General features: G+C 50.2%; 3 protein-coding genes and 1 non-coding gene across 6 annotated transcripts in view; 3 read left to right on the forward strand and 1 right to left on the reverse strand.

The window, feature by feature from the left end:
- The window catches only part of EFCAB12 (EF-hand calcium binding domain 12), an 18,262-nt gene extending 12,556 nt beyond the window's left edge, over positions 1-5,706 (forward strand). The window contains exons 8-10 of the mRNA XM_020872548.2: positions 2,513-2,672; positions 4,289-4,345; positions 5,189-5,706. Of these exons, the coding sequence (XP_020728207.2) occupies positions 2,513-2,672; positions 4,289-4,345; positions 5,189-5,444 (473 nt within the window). The 3' untranslated portion in view covers positions 5,445-5,706. The remainder of the gene's footprint in view (positions 1-2,512; positions 2,673-4,288; positions 4,346-5,188) is intronic.
- A 1,314-nt stretch (positions 5,707-7,020) lies between these two features.
- Positions 7,021-11,046, forward strand: RPL32 (ribosomal protein L32). The gene is made up of 4 exons (XM_020872553.2): positions 7,021-7,128; positions 7,949-8,049; positions 8,625-8,806; positions 10,868-11,046. Exons 2-4 carry the CDS (start codon positions 7,954-7,956, stop codon positions 10,995-10,997), a joined length of 408 nt encoding a protein of 135 aa, XP_020728212.1. The 5' UTR covers positions 7,021-7,128; positions 7,949-7,953; the 3' UTR covers positions 10,998-11,046.
- LOC139033789 (small nucleolar RNA SNORA7) lies at positions 7,730-7,869 on the forward strand. Its single transcript, XR_011486269.1, has one exon. It is a non-coding gene; the product is annotated as a small nucleolar RNA SNORA7 (small nucleolar RNA).
- A 623-nt stretch (positions 11,047-11,669) lies between the features above and the next one.
- CAND2 (cullin associated and neddylation dissociated 2 (putative)) overlaps positions 11,670-20,681 on the reverse strand; it is a 29,684-nt gene continuing 20,672 nt past the window's right edge. For 2 of the 3 annotated variants that reach the window (XM_020872545.2, XM_070463404.1), the window contains exons 11-15: positions 20,585-20,680; positions 16,424-16,593; positions 15,178-15,342; positions 13,461-13,568; positions 11,670-12,544 (exon numbers count right to left, since the gene is read on the reverse strand). In XM_020872545.2, the coding sequence (XP_020728204.2) occupies positions 12,317-12,544; positions 13,461-13,568; positions 15,178-15,342; positions 16,424-16,593; positions 20,585-20,680 (767 nt within the window). In that variant the 3' untranslated portion in view covers positions 11,670-12,316. The remainder of the gene's footprint in view (positions 12,545-13,460; positions 13,569-15,177; positions 15,343-16,423; positions 16,594-20,584; position 20,681) is intronic. The other variant, XM_070463403.1, reaches the window with a different exon arrangement.

Genomic DNA, 20,681 nt, shown 5'->3' on the forward strand with positions numbered 1-20,681 from the left:
GGTATTTTCTCACCATTGTGGAGGCTGGAAAGTCCAAGATCAAGGTGCTGGCAGGGTTCGTGTCCTCTGAGATCGCTCTCCATGGCCTCCAGATAGTCACCGTCTGGCTGTCTATTCACACGGTCGTTTCCGTGCACACATGCGCCCCTGCTGTCTCTGTGTCCAGATTTCCTCTGCTAAGGACACCAGTCAGACTGGATGCAGGCCTGCCTTAGTGGCTTCATTTTAGCTTTATCACCTCTTGAAAGGCCTCATCTCCAAATACAAATTCTAAGGGTCAGGGCTTCAATATATGAATTTGGGGGAATACAAGTCAGGCCATAACAGGTCTATACAGGAGGAAGTGGTCAACGGCCTTCAGGAACACAGGCCAGCCAGCCTAAATGGTCACTGTCTCCCGCACAAGCTGCACGGCCCTCGCTTGGGCAGCCACTTGATGCTGTCTGGGTTGGAAGGGCAGAGATACAGCAGGTGACCCCACAGCTCTCGACCCTGACTTCTCACGAAATCATCCTTCCTCCCTCCTTCCTCGGGGAGTCTCATGCTCCCAGATCACCTGGGCTTGGCGCGCGGTGGGGCTGCAAGTGTTCTAAAACAGAGGCAGGATTCCCAGGCACACAACTGCTCCTGCAGGCTAGGTCTTGCCCCTAGATGTGCCGGCTGGTCTGTCCGCACCAGAGGATCGAGGCTTTTCTGATTCTCTCCACCACCGGCTTTTGCTGACTCCTGGGCCTGCACACAGCTGAGTTTCACGTGTCTGTAGGATCCCTCACTCATGGGCACATAGGAGCATCTGTGGGTGGGCTTCCGTTTGCTTCTGACTGGTCCAAGTGGAAAAGACGCTAGTCCATCTCTAGCCACTGTCCTGGCCACTGTTTGTTGGCTGTCCATGACAGAGACCTGCACTTCCAGGTCTGTGCTGAGGCTACAGCTTGGTGGGCTCAGACCCCAGGCCTCAAGTTCATGGGCCAGACCTCTAAAACATCAAGGCATTTACCCTCCCACTGAATATATTCCCACTGAATATAGCTTTATTGTTCTGCTCCCCCTAATTTTATAGATAAATCTTGCTCATTTACATTTTTGAAAACAAATCCAAACAAAATCCCCCAGCCTGAGTTGACCACCAATGATATTTAACGACTGTCCTTTCACAAATCTCTTTTTCTTATTTATTTGCTATTCACATGGATTAGTTCTATAAGTCATTTTTTAAAAGTTCTATATGTATATACATTAAAAAATGTAGCTTAAAAATCATGTAAACCTTTTAAAAATGTTGACGTTGCCCATCTCCCCCTTCCCTCCTCTCCCTTCTCACCTGTGCAATCCCTGCCCTCCACCCAAATAACCAACATGAAAAACCTGGGACTTCCCTGGTGGTCCAGTGGCTAAGACTTCATGCTCCCAGTGCAGGGGCCTGAGTTCGACCCCTAGTTGGGGAACTAGATCCCAGATGCTGCAGCTAAAGATTGAAATTCCCTCGCAACTAAGACCTGGTGCCACCAAATAAATAAATATCAATAATAATAATAATAATAATAAAATCATGGACTTCCCTGGTGATCCAGTTGTTAAGATGCTGAGCTTCCAAAGCAAGGGGCATGGATTCCATCCCTGGTCGGAAAACTAAGATCCCACAAGCCTCTCAGCCAAAATAGATCATGTAAATAAAGAAATAAATTTGTGTTGGCCAGATAAGGAGAGGGGGCATTCTAAGCAATAAACTGTAGTTGATTCACCAACTAAAAAAAAACAAACGAAAACACCTTAAAAAAAATTAATAACCTGGAGAGTAAACCTCCATCACTGTATCCAGAACAGGAGATGCCGGGGCGAACCCTGCTCAGTAGTTGCAGGAGGGTGGGGTCCCCAGCGCTTCTCCTGCACGAGAAAACCCACCATCCACCGAGTCTAAGTTAATCCAGTGACGTCTGGGGTGAGGCCTCCTTTCCTCCTTGAGGGACTCCTGACCAGGCCGCCCCCGCAGAGCAGGGTGTGGGGCCACGCTCCCTCCTACCCGCCTGCAGGCCTCGGGGCCACCGCCGCCCTGGTTCTGAACAGGCGCCCTCATCTCTGATCCCCTGACTGGTAGCCTGCCAGCCCCACTTCCCAACAGCGTGCTGCCAGGACGCACTCACCACCATGGGGGGGGGGGGGGGCGGGCTGGGGAAGGGCTTGCGGACCCACTGCACTATTTTTTGCAACTTGCTGTGAACCTACCATCATTTAAACATAAAAAGTAAAGAGACTTCCCTGGAGGCTTAATTGGTTAAGACTCCAAGCTTCCAGTGCAGGGAACTGTGAGTTTGATCTCTGATCAGGGAACTAAGACTCCATGTGCCACTGGAGACCAAAAAAAAAAAAAAAAAGTTAAAAAAAAAGTATATAAGAAAAATCTTTTCAAACAAGAATGTGAATTTGGTTTTAAATATAGCCCCCCTCAGCCCCAAAGGCTGGGGTTGGGGAGGGGTCTCGGGCTGACAGGCCGTGTCTTTCCTCCTGCTCACAGCCCTGATGTACCCAGGGGACAAGATCATTTTCCAGAAGGACCAGGTGCGCCCAATCCGGCAGCCGGGAGGCTACTACTCAGACTTCAAGCCCTTCAGAGCGAACCTGGCCCCGCTCCAGCCCCAGGCCGTGCCCGTTCCTGTGGCTCAGAAGCCCGACAAGCTGAGTGTCAGCCCCTCCTCTCCACCCTGTGCCCCTGCCCACTGACGCCCGTGGCTGGGGGGGGGGGGGTGGGCAGTTACGGGGGGTCATGGGCCGGTGTCTGTGTCCTTGCCCAGCATGTCCAGCCCACCTGATCCCCACGGACTGGCCGCGTGCTCCCCTGCACGCATCTCCCCAGCCTCCTTGCCTCACCCCCACGCAGCTGCCCTCCTGATTACATCCTACGCAACCTTACGGTCTCTGGAAAAGGTTAAAAAGAAGGACTTCTTCGAGAAACCGGGGAGGCCTCTTCACGAATCGTGGGCTGGGTGTAGGGCCCCTTCCAAGGACAGTGGTGGCAACCCCTCCTCTGCCTTCTCTAGCAAAAGGCGGGCTTGCACACCCCCTCCCGGAGAAAAGAACTCTGCCCTGGGGCCTCCCCCGACCCTCAGATCAGCCCAAGTCCCCTCTAAGAGAATGCCCTCCTTTGTCAGGAGCTGACTGGTGAGCAGGCTACCAACCAGCTTTGGTGGGCACTACAGAGTGGAGGGAGGGAGGGGAGAAGGGGCCGCTGACCAGATCCCATGACGGGGGAGGGGCTGAGGACCTGTCCACACCATCCATCGCTGCCAGATGCCTGCTCGGGTGGTCTGGCCAGACAGCCGGGGTGGGAAGCAGTGGAGCTGAGTGGAAATCACAGACCAGGGATCAAATGGACAGTTACCTTGCTCAGTGAACCTCAGCATGTTCATCTGTAAAATGGGCCTAACAGCTCTGCCCACACACAGTGAGGACCCTTAGCGCCTGAGCACTGATGGTCATAGCCCATCCCTTCAGGCCATTCTCGAGTGTAGGAGTGGGCTTCGCCTGCAGGTGGCGCTAGCCACAGCCCCGGCGGGGAAGAGCTCGGGGGGAGCTGGGCGGCTGGTCACCTAGAGAGTGGCCTCTGATCCCCTGCGTGGCTGCCACCAGTTCCCGAGCCATGAACCTCAAGAAGCTGAGAAAGTGACTTCTGTCCTGCTCCGACAGGCCCCAGTTATAGGATAGAGGTCCCCCGGGGCGGGGGTGGACTGGTTTCATGGCTCCTTAACGTGCCTTGTCAAAGATTCCGAGGCCAGGTGCAGGCTTGCTGGGAAAGAGTGCTGCGGCGATTAAGTGATGTCTACCAGGCTCCAGGTTTGGGGCGTTAGCTTTTACCACACTTGTCCTCAAGGCGGGATTCAGCTCTGGAGGGCAAATGGGAGTCGCAGGCGCAAAAAGGATTCAGATGACTGAGCATGTCTCGTAATGGCTTGAGAAGTCTCCATGCCAGGGAACAAGAAACCCAAGGCCGCCACAAGCGGACTGACTTGTCCCAAGTCACCCAACCAGCCAGGCTAGGAGCCCAGGGCTGCCGTCCTGTCTGCCTCCCCAACAGGGGCCAGAGATCTAGACACTCCAGTCCACTGTGTATTCCATTGGAGCATGGCAGACAGAGTCAGGGCCCTGCCCAGGGGGAAGAAGTTCTCTTTCCAGGGCTCTGGTCTGGACTGAGAGGTGGGCCCCCGTCACCCTGACCTACTTACTCCCTGAGGCCCCACTGACCTGGATTTCCTGTCTCCTGACAAGATACCTCTCTCTCTCTCTCCTCCACCAGGAAAATGCCAAAGAAAATCAAGAGAATCAATTTTAAGGAATTTGAGGACTTCACTAGGTCTGTAGTGATCATCTAACTCTGGGGGGCGGGGGGCGGGCAGGTGGGAGGAAGGGACCCGGGACTCGAGTATTGCAGGGTCCATGAGACCCAGCACCCAGGACTCAGTGCTCAGGAGCTGAAGATCTGTAGAGTGACTGTTAGGAGCGCCAGGGGCTTCCCTGGGGGCTCAGCAGTAAAGAATACACCTGCACTGCAGGAGCCTTCGATCCCTAGGTCGGGAAGATCTTCTGCAGAGGGGCATGGCAACCCACTTCAGTATTCTTGCCCAGAGAATCCCACAGACAGAGGAGCCTGGCGGGCTACAGTCCATGGGGTCGCAGAGAGTCGGACACGACTGAAGAGACTTAGCATGCATGCGCACACAAGAGTGCCAGGCAGACGCTGCTCTCCACTCGTTAATTCACGTAAATCCTCTCCACAGCCCTATGAAGTTTCTCTTAGCAGTCCCATTTCACAGACGAGGAAACTGCTGTACAGAAAGCTTGGCTTCCTTGCTCCGAGTCACGGATCTATTAAGTGGTGGGGCAGAGATTTGGACCCACCAGGTGTGCTATCTCCAGTGGCTGCCCTCTGAATGCCTCTATAGAACAGGTGCTGTGCACGTTAAGAGTCTGGATTTAGAGGCAGCCGACTGGCAGTCAAGCCCACCCCCCGCCACTTGCCAGCTGCGTGGCCTTGGGGAAATGACTTCGCCTCTCTAGGCCTCCGGGTCCTTGCTGGTGAGGCAGACAGGACAACAGACTACTAGAGCGCTTAGCACAGTGCTGCGCCTCTGCTGGGGAAGGAGCCCCAGCTGCCCCCTGTCTCCATGACAACTGTCTCTGTCTTCTCCTTCCCCAGGAAGCTGAAGGAGAAGCCCAGCGGTCCGCAGCTAACCCATCCCAACTTCTTCTGGCCGGGTCACCTCCTGGACAAGCTGCGGCTCTACCTGCCCACTGTGACCATGGACCGGAGCCTGGCCATCTTCAGCTGTGTCCAACAGCGGCCCTGCGTCTACTCGGCCACCTACCACCCCGACCGCTGGTGGCCCATTAAGGACATGAATTACGTGACCTACGCCTATTACGATGCCCACAAGATCTATCACATCAACTAGAGTGGCCCAGGTGCCGCCAGACCTAGCCATCCTGGGACCAGGCACCAGTGCAGCTAGCAGCCCAGAGCTGTAGACGCAGGGAGGGCGTCAAAGAGCCAAGCAAGAGAAGTCGTTTCAATGGGAAGGCCTGGGCCAGCTGTCTCCAGACAAAGCATCCAGTGTCTCAGAGGGTGGGTGCGTCCAGGGAAAGATGTGGTTTTTGAGTGTCTCCCTCTCCTAACCTCTGTCCTGTTGAAATAAAACCAGGTTGGAGTTTTCCTCATTTTACCTGTGATTCAGCTGATGTAATTTCCGGATTCAGGAGCTGTAGCCAGAGGGGTGTTGGAAAGCTGGGGTCCAGGGTCTGGGGAAAACAGCAGGCACATTTCCTGGGGTGTTGATGGGGATGCTGGCATGACCTCTCCAGCCTCTCATCCCGGACGTCAGTGCCCACCAGGAAGCAGCAGGCAGTGTGGGTACCCTTGTGCCCTCCTCTTGAAATAAAATAAGCATGTCCCTCATCCCCCCCAAGACAGAACCCTTTGGGTCACTACTTCCAAAACTCTTGGGCCTTTTGCAACTGCAAGCGTACTCTCTGGTTCATGAGCCCTTCCCCTGACTCACCCATCTGACCCCGTCAAGACCTTTTCCATCACGACACACACCCTGTGGGCTGCTGTTAGCTCAGTGCCTCTGTGCTGGGCATCCCAGCAGGCTCCTCCTGCCGCAGGACAAGCGGGATTCCTGAGGGGTGGTGCCGCCAGCAATGTGATTTTGGGCAAGACATTCCCTTCACAATTCCCATCTCATGTCTCCGGGTCTCCTCACTCTCCCCCTCCACAGTCAAAATCTCACCAAGGAGTTGTCAACACGCCCTTACCTTCTCACCCATTACGCAGTCAACAACACAATCAATCCATCTCAGCTTCTGTCTCCGCCTGGCTGTGTAAGTACCAAGATCACTGATGACAAGACATCCGTATTGTGTTCAGGTCTTGGAATCAAGGGCCATTTTCTTTTCTCTTGAAATTTGATTTTGACATTAATGTTAAAAACAGAAGGTAAAATTAAACAAACCAAGAACGATGAATAACCAGACCGTCTAGCCTAATGGTTAGAAGTGTGGATTTGTGTGTGTGTGAAATCTCCAAACTTCACTCTATACATATGTAAAATGAGGAAACTAATAGAACTATTTCTGGAACTGTGCGAAATCCACCGAATGAGTGTTTTAACCGTCTCATTGCTGTTTATAAACTCACGTGAGAGAATTATTAGGAAGTCTATGTTTTGCTCTCTCCTGGCCACTAAGAGGCGCACTTCGGGAGAAGAAACGCGGGGGGAAATAATCTAAAAATTGGATTATCCTCCGGAGGGACGGCTTCAATTCCTGGCGGAAGTGAGTGACTCCTCACTAGGTCTTAGAAGCTCAAAAAGAATTTCAAATTTTATGCGGCCCCAACTGAAGGCATGAAAATTTTTAGTGCTACTCCTAGATATTAATAACTAGGAAAACACAGGCAGCCTCGGCTTTTTTTCAGTATTATTTCTCTGACGTGTCTTTAGTATCTTTGAAGGGCTAAACGCCGGAAGTGTTTGCCTTTTCTCTGTCAGGATGCGAAGTGACGTCCCATCAGCCCCCGCGCGGCACCTTCCTCTCTCTTCCTCGGCGCTGCCTACGGAGGTGGCAGCCATCTCTGACTCGGTGAGTGTTAATCGTTGGCCATCCGCGTCTCTGCGGTCTGCATCTGGCCCCTTCACCGCCTGTCGGGGAAGCTCGTCCTCCCGAGAAGTCGTCTGGGTGGGCATTGCCCTTCTTTGTTGGCTGGAGCGCGTACAGAATCCGAGCGAAGCGGCCCGGCGGGTGATGGAGGTTCTCTTCCCAGGGCCGCTTGTGCTCCAACGGAGGCCGCCTGGGGTCAGTCAGAGCTGCGGACAGCTTGTTTGAGCCCTGGGGGCGCAGGGCGCTGGTTGGGGCCAGAATATGAGGGGGTCCTAGGGGGCTGGGAGAGTTGCGGCCTTACTGCCCTAGCTCGAGTCCTCGGATCACCTCGCTTAGCCCTGTCTACTCACGTGTGTTTGTCTATTTCCACTGTTCGGCGCTCCTCCAATTTCTGGCCCTGGGGTTGCTGCTGTGGCGGGACCGCAAAAAAAAAAAAAAGCCGAGCTACGACTCGAATAGTGTAATTAACCGAAATTCTGGTAGCGGGTCAGGATCTCTGGGAATGTGAAACTGCGTCTTGACCTTCGAGGATCCCCCTTGGGCGGCATTCTTTCTTGGCTCTGACTATGCAGGGTGACCCCCTAACCTCCCAGGATCGCATCTGGAGAATGGCTTGTATTCTGCCAGCTTCAGAGTCGGGAGGGAAAGCAAGCCTGGCAGAGGTACCCATTCCATTCCCAGTTTGCTCAGTATCTGGTGATTGGAAGACACTCTGCAACAAGAGCTCAAGCCTCCGGGCAGGGCGAGAAAGTCTCCTTCCAAGAAGTCATCTTTGACGTGGTCTCTTGCCTCTTTCTTGAAGGCATCATGGCCGCCCTCAGACCCCTCGTGAAGCCTAAGATCGTCAAGAAGAGGACCAAGAAGTTCATTAGGCATCAGTCAGATCGATATGTCAAAATCAAGGTATGTGGCCCAGGATGGAAGTATGTGTTGAGTGAAAAGAAAATAGATGATTCCTAAACAGGCTGTTGGGTTTCTGAGCTTTGCTAGATGACTGGTCTCTGGCTGATGGCAGGGCTCTCTAGAACCCCAGGTGTCCCTGCCTCACTGGCACTCAGGCTCTTGATGTATGTGTAAAGTTGAAATTTAAATGACACACGGGGCATGGGCCTGTTCTGAGGTATGTAGAGGCTTATACTAGTTACATCTCAGGTGCCTTTGTGACAATATGAAGGAGAGATTATACTTACTGCATAGGTGGGAAAACTTAGGTGCTGAGTGTGATGTTGAAAGCCAGGCTCCTCATCTTTATACACAGGCCCCTCACGGTTCATGGGTATGTAGTCTGCTTTTCCTTTGCTTGGAAGGCGTGTGAATGGGGGTGTGTATTTGTGCTGGTCAAATGTAGGTGCTCCTATGAAATCCTGTTACCCAAAGACAACTAGAGTTTGGCACATTTCATCTGGCCCCCTTTTTTCTCCTGAAGGCAGAGTTGGCATCTTCACAGACACTAACCATGTGTGTTTTTTTATTTTCAGCGGAACTGGCGGAAACCCAGAGGCATTGACAACAGGGTGCGCAGAAGATTCAAGGGCCAGATCTTGATGCCCAACATCGGTTACGGGAGCAACAAGAAAACCAAGCACATGCTGCCCAGCGGCTTCCGGAAGTTCCTGGTCCACAACGTCAAGGAGCTTGAGGTGCTGCTGATGTGCAACAAGTGAGTTGGGTCTCGCCTCTGGGTTCAGGTGTCAGAAGCCAGCCTGTGAGATCGGTTTGGGCAGGCAACTCTAGACCTTCTAGAATGCAGTTGGAGGAGTCTTGTGTCCTCAGGAGCTTGGAGGATGCTTGTTGGGGACTCCAGAATGTTTCCTTTGCTGGGAGGAGGGGGTGTCCTGAAAGTGTAGAGGCCTGGGACCTGAAAAGAGGTAATGGTTTTGCTTGGCACTGCAGCATCCTCTGGCAGTGGTTTCCAGAACATTACTTATGTGGGGGGAGGGGCAGGGATGAAACAGAGCCCAAGACCCAAGGGATTCTTAGTGCTGTGGCCACAGGACTGTGCAGAAGGCTGCAGGCGTGGAGGTGTTGCTGCCTCTTTTGGGGCCCTGATGTGAAGTTGAGAAGGGAGAGGCCGCAGGCAGGGGACAGCACGTGTTCTGAGGAATTTAGACACTTGGGGAGCTCTGTGTGTCAATGACCTGTGGTCTGTGTAGGGCAGTGGGATGAGAAGAGTTTTTTCGTGGGGGGTGATTTAGACACAATTTTAATCTGGATTGGGGGAAACGGTATTTTTTGGTTAAGTGGAGGAGAGTTTGTTTTCTTCCACTACCCGTAGAAATTCTGGGCATAAGTCATAAACAACTAGTATTCTCCCTCACTGTTGAGTTTCTGTAGGTCAGGAATTTAGCCAAGCATTAAAATACTGGAAGTATTTTGGAAAGGATGGGCTTAGGAATTAATGTTGGATGCCCAGACCGCACTGAGTGAGCAGGTTGGTAGAGAACTGTGACAGAATGGTGTAGTTTAATACCTTTTGTGTAGCAAAGATTGCAGTGCATATGTTGCTGGTTGCCATAAAGATAAGTGTGTTTTTAATAGTACCTTGGTAGTTTGTTATCAATAGCCACAGAAATACTCTGAATCTAATTTAATTCACAAGTTCCATTTCTGGGCATTTATCTTTAAATAATTGAAACTGAGTTGATCATTGCAGTAACTGAACAACACATCACTGGTGAATGGTGGGGGTACAAGCACCAGCTGGAATGTTGTGCTTATATTAAAAACAGTGGTCATTTAAAAAAAAAAAAAACAAAAACCCAGTGGTCATGTATGGAAGATGCCCAAGCAGAGAAAAAAGTATTTTAAATATGTGCACTGTGATCGTGATTATTAAATACACAAGATGAGGACCTGGGTGGTGGTGTTTTTTTTTTAAAGATGGAAAGTGTGATACAACTTAGGTCTCCTTTAAGATACTGGCATGAGTAGACTTTAAAACAAAGCAGTTCTCTGTCTGGATTGGTTTCTCTCTTACTGTGAAGCTATTTTCCTGCAGAGTTCTTAATTCTGCCTGCTGCCTTTAGAGTCTGCTGAGATTGGTCAGGGGTGGTGTGTCTAGTCTTAATCCGCTGTAATGGCTTCATAAGGCATTTCCTTGCTGAAATGTGCTCATGAGACCAATTTGCTGACAACCTGGGGTGGGATGTGACTATGAAGGAATGAATAGACCAGTACCTGGTGAGTGCTCAGGATTGTTGGGTCTTGTCATTCACTGGGTGAGTCTAGACATTGTTACTTTTCAACTTGAATTTTGTCTGCAGCAAACAATGTTTATGGTCTGGGCAGGGGAGCCCTTGGCTTAAACAGACTGTTGGATTTTGGTTGTTGGTTGCTTTGCAGAAAGTTTACCTAAACTTTTAACTGGCAAGGCCAAGCTCCCTGAGACTGCCTTGAGCTGGGCAGGTTGGCCCAGAGGGCTGAGCCATCCTGGCCTGGCTGTGACTTGGGAATTCACTTCCACCTTGTGGCCTTGGTTTCCTTGTCTGTAAAATGGAGGTGCTGCTTGGGTCACAAGGCCGCTGGGAGGACTCAGTGAGAGGGGTCTCTACCAGGGAACATTTAGGAGCTTGCTGCTAGTACCGCGGAATCAGGTGAGTCTGAGCCCCTGCCTTCAGTGCTGTGGCTCTGAAAGCAAAGGAACTAAAGCTCGTGCCTTCCCACTGGAACAGCGTGCCTTCCAGGCAGGCCTCCTTTCCCACGTACTGATTGTCTCTTCCAGATCTTACTGTGCTGAGATTGCTCACAACGTCTCCTCCAAGAACCGCAAGGCCATTGTGGAAAGAGCAGCCCAGCTGGCCATCAGGATCACCAATCCCAATGCCAGACTGCGCAGCGAGGAAAATGAATAGACAGCTCATGTGCACATTTTGTTTGTGGTAATAAAAGCATAAAACCCGACCATCTGGCATCTCCCCCTTGGTTCTTACTCTTCAGTATGACAGCTCGCCACAGATGGGTCTTCTGCCTGTTTGTCCTCTCTGGAACCTGTTTGGAAGGGGTGGTTTGTAAAGGACCTGTGATCCTTCGCAGGGCGCACACCTCAAGTGCTCAGACCGGGGTAGGTTCTGAGACCCAGATGGAAGGTCCTTGCACTTGAAGCAGGTAGTCATTTTTTAGCCTTACTTTGTAAAGTTAGAATAGAAGTTACCCTGTGCGGTTCTTACAAAGACTGAGGACAATCAGGTTTCCCTTTTCAACCGTAGCCGTAGATCTCAGGTAGAATTCAGCTGTAGAATAGCTAGAATTCAGCTGCTCTATGACTTTTTATGAACCATTTTTCCAACACATGGTTTCAGCAGCACAGGTCACGTGGGACAGGGCGTGTGGCACTCTGGCACAAGATTGGGTTTAAATCCCACAGTTCTAGTAGATGGATGTCTCAGACTGGGTCCTGTTCAAAACCTAATGTAACAAAATATATGTTGAGTAAATTACTGGTCATTTCATTTCTCTGAAAGACTTGGGAAGCATTCTGACGGTCTTAACTACTGAGGAAAGGAATTGTGCAGAGAAAATAATGATTTAGGATCTGTCCTTTATTGACCTGGGATGGCAGAAAATTGTTTGGCCTGACATTGACTGTTTGTGTCCTTGATACTAAAAAGTAAAGAGGACGGGTTCACAAACCACCCAGTGACACATTTGCCAATTTGCTACATGAGAGTCTGGGGATTAGAAAAAATTACATCTTATTTCCTACCCAACCCACCTGGCCTTGCAAAACTATAAAGCATTTTGGACTCTAAAGTGTGAAGAGCTCATAGAGGTATCTCGATTTTCAGATGCCCAGCCAAAGCACTAATTTTTGGCAGATCAGAACAGGTGAAGTAGAGAAAGGAGAATGACAACGTCTGGGACAGTGGCGGGGAGGAAGGCAGGGACCCCCGGCTGGAGGGAGCCAGGCTAACCTGTGTGAAGTCACATCCATTTTCATGGGAGGCCTGGAAGGACTACCACACCCCCTCTGAATGACTGTCCTGAGTTAAAGGGGCCAACTGTTGGCAGCTCTGACAGAGCCTGTGAGTTGGGGTCCCTGGAGAAGGTGCTGGAGGGCCCCCAGGGAGATGGAGAAAGGGCAGGAGTAGAGGCCTGCAGTGGTAGGAGGGCGAGGCTCTGGCTTTGACTCTGGTGGGCCTCCTTGCAAGTTGGGGTCCCCAGGGTCTGGGTGCTAGCTGAGTTCCATGGAGTCTGTGCTGGGAGCCGAAACGGAATCCTTCTGGATGCTTTCAAAGAGGGCAGCCAGTTCGGGATTGGATCGAATTTGAGATGAGAAGTCAGCCATGATGGGGCTCTTGCCCACTTCCGGGATGGTCAGCAGGGCGGCCACTGCCCTCATGGCTGAGCGCTTCAGTTCATCTTGCTTCTCAAACTCTTGTTTCACGGAACCAGCTTTGACCTAAAGTGGAAACGAGCTGGTCACCTATCATCTTGCCCAGCTCATGCCCCATCTCCTAGCTTTATTTACGTGCTTAAAGTAGGCTCTTGGCACCGCTGGACTGGGATGGCTTGTTCTGACAGCCTGCTAGCTGACCCCTTCCCCCCACTCAAGTGCAACCCGTTCTGCTTACCAGCCCAAAGTTGGCTCGCCTGCCTTCTGTTGCCTTATCCCCACCTCACCCGCCTATTCAGGGAATCTCGGGAATTTCCCTGCTCTTTATGGAATCAAGTCCAGGTTCCTGGTCTGCTCTCTGGACACTCCATGACTCAACCCAGACAACACTCAGGCTCTTCCTGGTAGAGGTTAAGAGCCTGGCATTGGGCAGTGCTGGATTCAAATGGCTCTGCCCTTTTCTTGGTTAATTCAAACCCTTCCAAAACCCAAATTAGTTCCTGCATTTGGCAGGCATTTACTGGGTGCCCTGGGTGTGACAGGCTCTGTTCTCAACACACAGCTTTCCGTGAGCCTTCTGCTCCAGATCCTCCCCGGACCATGAGGCACTCCAGGGTAACTGCCTGATAGCTAGCAATCAACCAGCGATTTCTATCTAAGTGTCTGACTCAGTTTCCCCATTCGGATGTGAGAGGAGGGAGTCCACCATGTTCAGTATCACATGCCTGGTGGTACCTGCACGAGGCCTGACACTCAGGACATGCTTAATAAAGAGCCAGGTTTGAATACCAGCTTTACTGTAGCCTTGGTAACCTCTCTGAACCTTTGTTCTGTGTATGTAATGGTAAGAATTAAGACGGTGATAATGACCGAATGGTGTCTCATATACCACCTGTATCTCAGGAGGTTCTCAGTAAATGGTAACCATGAGCCGTCCGCAGGGGACCCGGCAGGTACCCCCAGGGCTGGGCAGGGGGCTTACCTTGGCAGTGCAGGTGGCCCTGAGGGGCTCGATGAGCCGGTCCACCCTCTGCAGGACGGGCACAGGACACAGGGCAGCCAGTCGGGCGAGCATGATGAAGGTCAGCATCTGACCAGGGGAAGGAGACAGTTCGTGGTGAAACAGCCCGGGACGGAAAGGAGCAGAGGTCTGGACCCGGCCCCCGGAACTCAAGTCCCAAGAGGCAGCCAGCCTGCCTGCTGCACTGATCTCTGCTGGTACTCACCAAATACTGGCTGACTAAGGAATGTTTTTGTGCATTTGCCCAGCAAACACTGAGATTGACAACACTGGCTCTTACGTGTGTGGAACTTTTGGGTGATTACCACTCCATTTATTCACTTTTATATTGTCTGCTGCTGCTGCTAAGTAGCTTCAGTCGTGTCTGACTCTGTGCGACCCCATAGACGGCAGCCCACCAGGGCTCCCCCGTCCCTGGGATTCTCCAGGCAAGAATACTGGAGTGGGTTGCCATTTCCCTCTCCAATGCATGAAAGTGAAAAGTGAAAGGGAAGTCGCTCAGTTGTGTCCGAGTCTTCGCGACCCCATGGACTGCAGCCCACCAGGCTCCTCTGTCCATGGGATTTTCCAGGCAAGCGTACTGCAGTGGGGTGCCATTGCCTTCTTCGTTTATATTGTCTAAACAGGAACAATTAATGACTTGATTATTTTACATTGGTTTTTCATTATAAAAAGGATTCATGCTCATTGTATATATATTAAAAAGCTCCACAAGGACAGAAGGTGAAACCTGTCTCCCCCACAGGTAATAAAATGGCCCAAACTTCTGCAACTCACTCTCCACCTGACGGGGGGTCTGGGCCACCTTCCCTGCCAGCACACAGATCCCACTCCAACAGTGTCAGGATCCCGTGACGGGAGGGACCCAGTGCACTGAGCCAGCTCCCCATGAGCAGACATTTTGGTGGCTGCCAGCATTTCCCAACTCCCAGAAAGCTCTGGAGAACTGCCTCTCGCCTAAAACTCCTGGAACATGAACATGTGTTTGGGAGTTCAAGTCCACGGAGTCAGTTCACGGAGTGAATTCCACATTTTGAAATGTGCTCAGGGCCTCCCTGGTGGCTTGGTGGTAAAGAATCCGCCTGCCAGTGCAGGAGATGTGGGTTCATTCCCTGGTGTGGGAAGAGCCCATATGCCACAGAGCAAGTAAGCCCGGAGCCACAACCACCGGAGCGGTTCTAGAGGCCCGGAGCTGTAAGCACCCTGCACTCTGTGCTCCAAAACACGAGGAGTCACCGCAACGAGAAGCCCACGCGCTGCAACCAGAAAGTAGCCTCTGCATGCCGCATCTAGAGAAAAGCTCGTGAAGCAAGACACCCAGGACAGCCACAAATGAATCAAGAAATACATGCATAAAACGTTTCTAAGGTCTACATTTTTGTAGTTCCGGCCAAACTGACCTCCCAAGGCCTTGCCCACTCCCACCAAAGGTGTGAGAACTGGGTTCTTTTTCTTACTGGAAAAGAACAAAGCGGGGGACTTCCCTGATGGTCCAGTGGTTAAGACTTTGCCTTCCAAGGCAGGGAGGGGTGGGGGGTGGGGCATGGATTTGATCCCTGGTCAGGGAACTAAGATCCCACACGCCACACTGTGCAGCCAAAAAGATAGAACAATGCGACTACTTTCGTGGGGGTGCCTGGGGGGGTGTGGGGGACAAACAGGCAGGGGCTCCTCCTACCCGGATATCGTAGTGGTCCTTCAGGCCGTCCTCCACGTGGTTCAGGAACTCGCAGACGTCCAGCTGGCCCAAGCAGCTCTCCAGCAGTGAGTACATGCACTCGAAGGCCGCCTTCCGCACGTCCAGCCCATCGTCCACCGTGTGCTTAAAGGGCCCCATCTCCACCTGCAGGAGGAAGGGAGGAAGACGGGCTGGGGGCTGTGACCCCAGGACACGGAAGACACCTCCCCAAGCTCCTGCTGTGCACCCCTCCCTCATTCAGCACTGTGTCCTGTCCCCAGATCATGCCTTAGACTCTCCAGTCTCCACACCTGAGCTCAGCCTGCGATGCCTTTTGATAATGACAATAGTAACAGTAATTCAAATGACATGATAATCCACTGAACAGGTAAGCTCTGCCAGGCACTGTGCTGACTGCTGGACAGATGACACCTGACCAAATCATCACAAGAGTCCCAGGAAGACAGTGTTACTATAAACTCCGTTTAATATATGAGGAAACTAAGGCTCAGAAATGTTAACTAACTTGCCCAAGGAGACGAGCCCAAGTTAGTAAGTGATTTAATCAGAATTAAAAACCCAGGTCTCTTTGACATTGTTACAACCACAAGGGTCTGCTTGTAGTGGTAAACTCCTACTCACCCCTCAAAGCCCACTTCAGATGCCTTCCCTAGGGGAACTTTCCTAACCTCTCTAAACAGAATTGTATCTTCCTCCGAGATGCTAGGTGGTTCAGACCTTCTCTTTATATCATGCAAGGACTTGGCTATTGTCACTTTAACTCTCTGCCTCTTATATCCTAACTTCACCACGTGGGCTCTAAGTAAGTTCAATAATCAGGCCATTAGCAAACTGGTGGCTTGTGTCTGGGCCAGCTGAGTCCTGGCGCCCAGGCGCAGGGCTGGTGTCCCTCGAACACCTGCTGAATGTCAAGTGATCACAAGAGTTGCCCACGTTTATTGAGCGCCGACTGTGTGCCAGGAGCAGTTCTGAGCACTTGCAAGAGTTAGCTTATTAAATCGTCTCAAGAACCCTACAATGTGGACACCATTATGTCTTTCCGTTTGGAGAAACTGAGGCTGAGAGAGGATTGGGGCTGCCCCAGCCAGGCTCACACCGCCAGGAAACACAGGGGCAGACTGGACCCTGTGAGCCAGCGCTGGCTCTGATGAACCTGGCCCTAAGCCTCTCCCCAGCCCCAGCAGTCCGGTCTGAGGGTTCCTGGCTGTGTTCTCCCCCGCTTTACCTCTCGGATGAGGTCGCGGCGGATCTTCGTCTCCTGGTAGAGGAAGGGCAGGATGTCGTCCAGCAGGTCGCGGACCAGAGAGGGCTTGTTGTGCACGGCGGAGTTGAAGAAAGCCAGTGTGGCCCGGCGCACGTTCAGGTCTGGGTCCTGCAGGCTCTCCATGAATTCTCCTGGCAGCGAGACCAGAAGCCGGGGTGAGGGGCGGCACAGCCGCAGCCAAACACCAGCCGTCCCCACCCCACCTCGCTTATCTGGTAAACGGGGGCCACTGAGACCTGCCTGGACCGGTATGGATGTGTTCTGAGCATCTACTTTGCACAACAAAGTCCAGATAAGAAAGTGGACTTGCGTGTGGCCTGGGTTTAAATCTAGGCTTGACCATGAGGTTACTGTGGGACCTTGGGCCGCCTCAACGTCCTCATCTGTAAAATGGGGGTAACAACTGTAGGACTGGTTTCAGCATTTAAAATGTGCTAATGCTGCACTCAACATGCCAGCAAATTTGGAGAACTCAGCCGTGGCCACAGGACTGGAAAAGGTCAGTTTTCATTCCAATCCCTAAGAAAGGCAATCCCAAAGAATGCTCAAACTACTGCACAATTGCACTCATCTCTCACGCTAGTAAAGTAATGCTCAAAACTCTCCAAGCCAGGCTTCAGCAATACATGAGCCAAGAACTTCTAGATGTTCAAGCTGGTTTTAGAAAAGGCAGAGAGGAACCAGAGATCAAATCGCCAATGTCTGCTAGATCATCGAAAAAGCAGAGAGTTCCAGAAAAACATCTATTTCTGCTTTATTGACTATGCCAAAGCCTTCGACTGTGTGGATCACAATAAACTGTGGAAAATTCTGAAAGAGATGGGAATACCAGACCACCTGATCTGCCTCTTGAGAAACCTGTATGCAGGTCAGGAAGCAACAGTTAGAACTGGACATGGAACAACAGACTGGTTCCAACATAGGAAAAGGAGTACGTCAAGGCTGTATATTGTCACCCTGCTTATTTAACTCTATGCAGAGTACATCATGAGAAACCCTGGGCTGGAAGAGGCACAAGCTGGAATCAAGATTGCCGGGAGAAATATCAATAACCTCAGATATGCAGATGACACCACTCTATGGCAGAGAGTGAAGAGGAACTAAAAAGTCTCTTGATGAAAGTGAAAGAGGAGAGTGAAAAAGTTGGCTTAAAGCTTAACATTCAGAAAACTAAGATCATGGCATCTGGTCCCATCACCTCATGGGAAATAGATGGGGAGACAGTGGAAACAGTGTCAGACTTTATTTTTTTGGGCTCCAAAATCACTGCAGATGGTGACTGCAGCCATGAAATTAAAAGACACTTACTCCTTGGAAGGAAAGTTATGACCAACCTAGACAGCATATTAAAAAGCAGAGACATTACTTTGCCAACAAACGTCCGTCTAGTCAAAGCTATGGTTTTTCCAGTGGTCATGTATGGATATGAGAGTTGGACTGTGAAGAAAGCTGAGCACCGAAAAATTAATGCTTTTGAACTGTGGTGTTGGAGAAGACTCTTGAGAGTCCCTTGGGCTGCAAGGAGATCCAACCAGTCCATCCTAAAGGAGATCAGTCCTGGGTGTTCATTGGAAGGACTGATGCTGAAGCTGAAACTCCAATACTTTGGCTACCTCATGCGAAGAGCTGACTCATTGGGAAAGACCCTGATGCTGGGAGGGCTTGGGGGGCAGGAGGAGGAGGGGACGACAGAGGATGAGATGGCTGGATGGCATCACTGACTCGATGGACATGAGTCTGAGTCAACTCCGGGAGTTGGTGACGGACAGGGAGGCCTGGCATGCTGCAATTTATGAGGTCACAAAGAGTCGGACACGACTGAGCGACTGAATTAATGAACTGAATGAACTGAACTGAATGTCTAAAAAGCACATGGCAGGACTCCAAGTGAGGACTCTGTAAACACTCCCTTGATTTTATCTCAGATGAGCATCCTGAAGATCAGAGAGGCAAAGAGACTTACACAGAGTCACACAGCATTTCTCTGAGCACACATCTTTTTGTGTAAGTTAGACTTTTTAAAGACTACGTTCATGTTTTATATAGTCAATAAACAAATAAAATCAAGAATGAGAGGGATCCCTAAAAAAAAAAAACACAACTGTACTTCAAATGATATAAGTACCCAGGTTGTGAAGGAGAACAACTCATCTAAGTAACTTCCAAAGTTCTGTGACAAGATGCCCCTCAAGCTAAAGATGAAATTATAAGCAAATACTGATTTTTCACAGATAAGGGTTAGCAATTCTCATGACTACCTTCTGTGTACTCCAGGATTAAGTGAATAAATATCTTGTGGAAAATAGAAGCTGGCATTCTCTCATAACAGAAGGGTACATGGAAAGCGAGAAGACAAGCATGAATCCTGTGGTGCTGGACTGGAACAGGAGGTAAGCCGTGTATATAGGGGTTACTGTGTAATACACATAATAAGTACCATCCTCCACTAACAGGAATCAGGGCTTCTTGGAGAAATGGTTGATTCCAGGGACGAGACAGGAAAGGTTCAAGATGGGTCTGGAGCATCTTATTGTGCAAAAGATAAGGATATGTGAAAAGAATGACAGAAACATGTCAACAGAACATAGGAACCAGCTTGAAAGGCTCCCACTGGCTAAGTGTGAGACAGTCTTGTGAATCTAAATAAAAGACAGTAATAGATTATAATCCACTGAGTGAAATACAAATCCCTGAGTCTATAATGATATGAACAAATCAGTGAATAAATGGGGGAAAACAAAAACTTATTCCTGAGAATAAAGTGCAAACTAATAAATATGGAAGGAATGCTGAAATTAGAAAGTTGTTATTTAGTTGTCATAACTGTCAGTAATCATTTATTCAGGCAAGAAACCACAATGCATGCAAAATGTAGTGTGCAAAAATTTGATGAGGAAGAAGATATTTCAATAGGCAGAAGAGCTAAAGACATTTCTCCAAGGAAGGCATACAGATGGCCAAAAAGCACATGAAAACATGCTCCACGTCACTGACAATTAGAGAAATGCAAATCAAAACTACAATGAGGTATCACCTCACACCAGTCAGAATGGCCATTATCAAAAAATCTACAAACAATAAATGCTGGAAAGGATAAAGTGACCCTCCTATACTGCTGGGGGGGATTATGAATTGGTATAGCTGCTATGAGAACAGTATGGAGGTTCCCTTAAAAACCAGAAACAGAACTATTACTACCATATGATCCAGCAATCCCACTCCTGGGCATGTAACTGCAGAAGACTCTAATTCGAAAAGATACATGCAGCCCCATGTTCACCACAGCACTATCTACAACAGTTAAGACAGGGAATCAACCAACATGTCCATCAACAGGGAGTGGATAAAGAAGATGTGGTACATACACATATTGGACTATTGCGTGCATGTGCGACCCCACGGACTGCAGCCAGCCAGGCTCCTCTGAACATGGGATTCTCCAGGCAAGAACACTGGGGTGGGTTGCCATGCCCTTCTCCAGGGGATCTTCCTGACCCAGGGACCAAATCCGTGTCACTTACAGCTAACCTGCATTGGCAGGTGGGTTCTCTACCATTAGTGCCACCTGGGAAGCCCACAATGGGCTATTACTCAGCCATAAAAAAGAATGAAATAATGCCACTGGCAGCAATATGGATGGACTGAGAGACTGTCATACTGAGGGAGGTAAGTCATGGAAAGACAAATATAATATCTCTCATATGTGGAATCTAGTTTTTAAAAGTGATACAAGTAAACTTATTTACAAAACAGAAACAGACCTATGGATGTTGAAAACACACATGGTTACCAAGAAGAGGGAGAGGAATAAACTGGGAGATTGACGGACATATGCGCACTACTATACATAAAAGAGAAAACTGCTAAGAACCTACTGTACAGCACAGGGAACTCTACTCAACACTCTCTAATGGCCTATATGGAAAAAAAATCTAAGAAAAAAGAGCGGATTTATGTGTATGTATAACTGATTCACTTCACTGTACACCTGAAACTAACACAACACTGTAAATCAACTACACTCCAATAAAATATTAAAAAAAAAAAAAAAAAAAGGAAGAAAAATCAAGAGCAAGACCAGGGTGGAGAGGACCGAAGTGGGCAGAGGGAGGGGGTGCTCACCGATGAAGGTCTTCAGGAGGGGATCGATGGGGTGGGGCTGATCGGAGATGAGGTACTTAACTGCTGTGATGACGGTGCAGCGGGTGTGTGGCCGACC

The sequence above is a fragment of the Odocoileus virginianus genome, unplaced genomic scaffold, assembly GCF_023699985.2.
Source record: "Odocoileus virginianus isolate 20LAN1187 ecotype Illinois unplaced genomic scaffold, Ovbor_1.2 Unplaced_Contig_2, whole genome shotgun sequence".
Lineage (NCBI taxonomy): Eukaryota > Metazoa > Chordata > Mammalia > Artiodactyla > Cervidae > Odocoileus > Odocoileus virginianus.

Coding starts and splice junctions, on each gene's coding strand:
- RPL32 (XM_020872553.2), top strand. CDS start 7,954: ATGGCCGCCCTCAGACCCCTCGTGAAGCCTAAGATCGTCAAGAAGAGG. Junction 8,050..8,624: donor ATCGATATGTCAAAATCAAG/GTATGTGGCCCA, acceptor TTTTATTTTCAG/CGGAACTGGCGGAAACCCAG. Junction 8,807..10,867: donor GTGCTGCTGATGTGCAACAA/GTGAGTTGGGTC, acceptor TGTCTCTTCCAG/ATCTTACTGTGCTGAGATTG.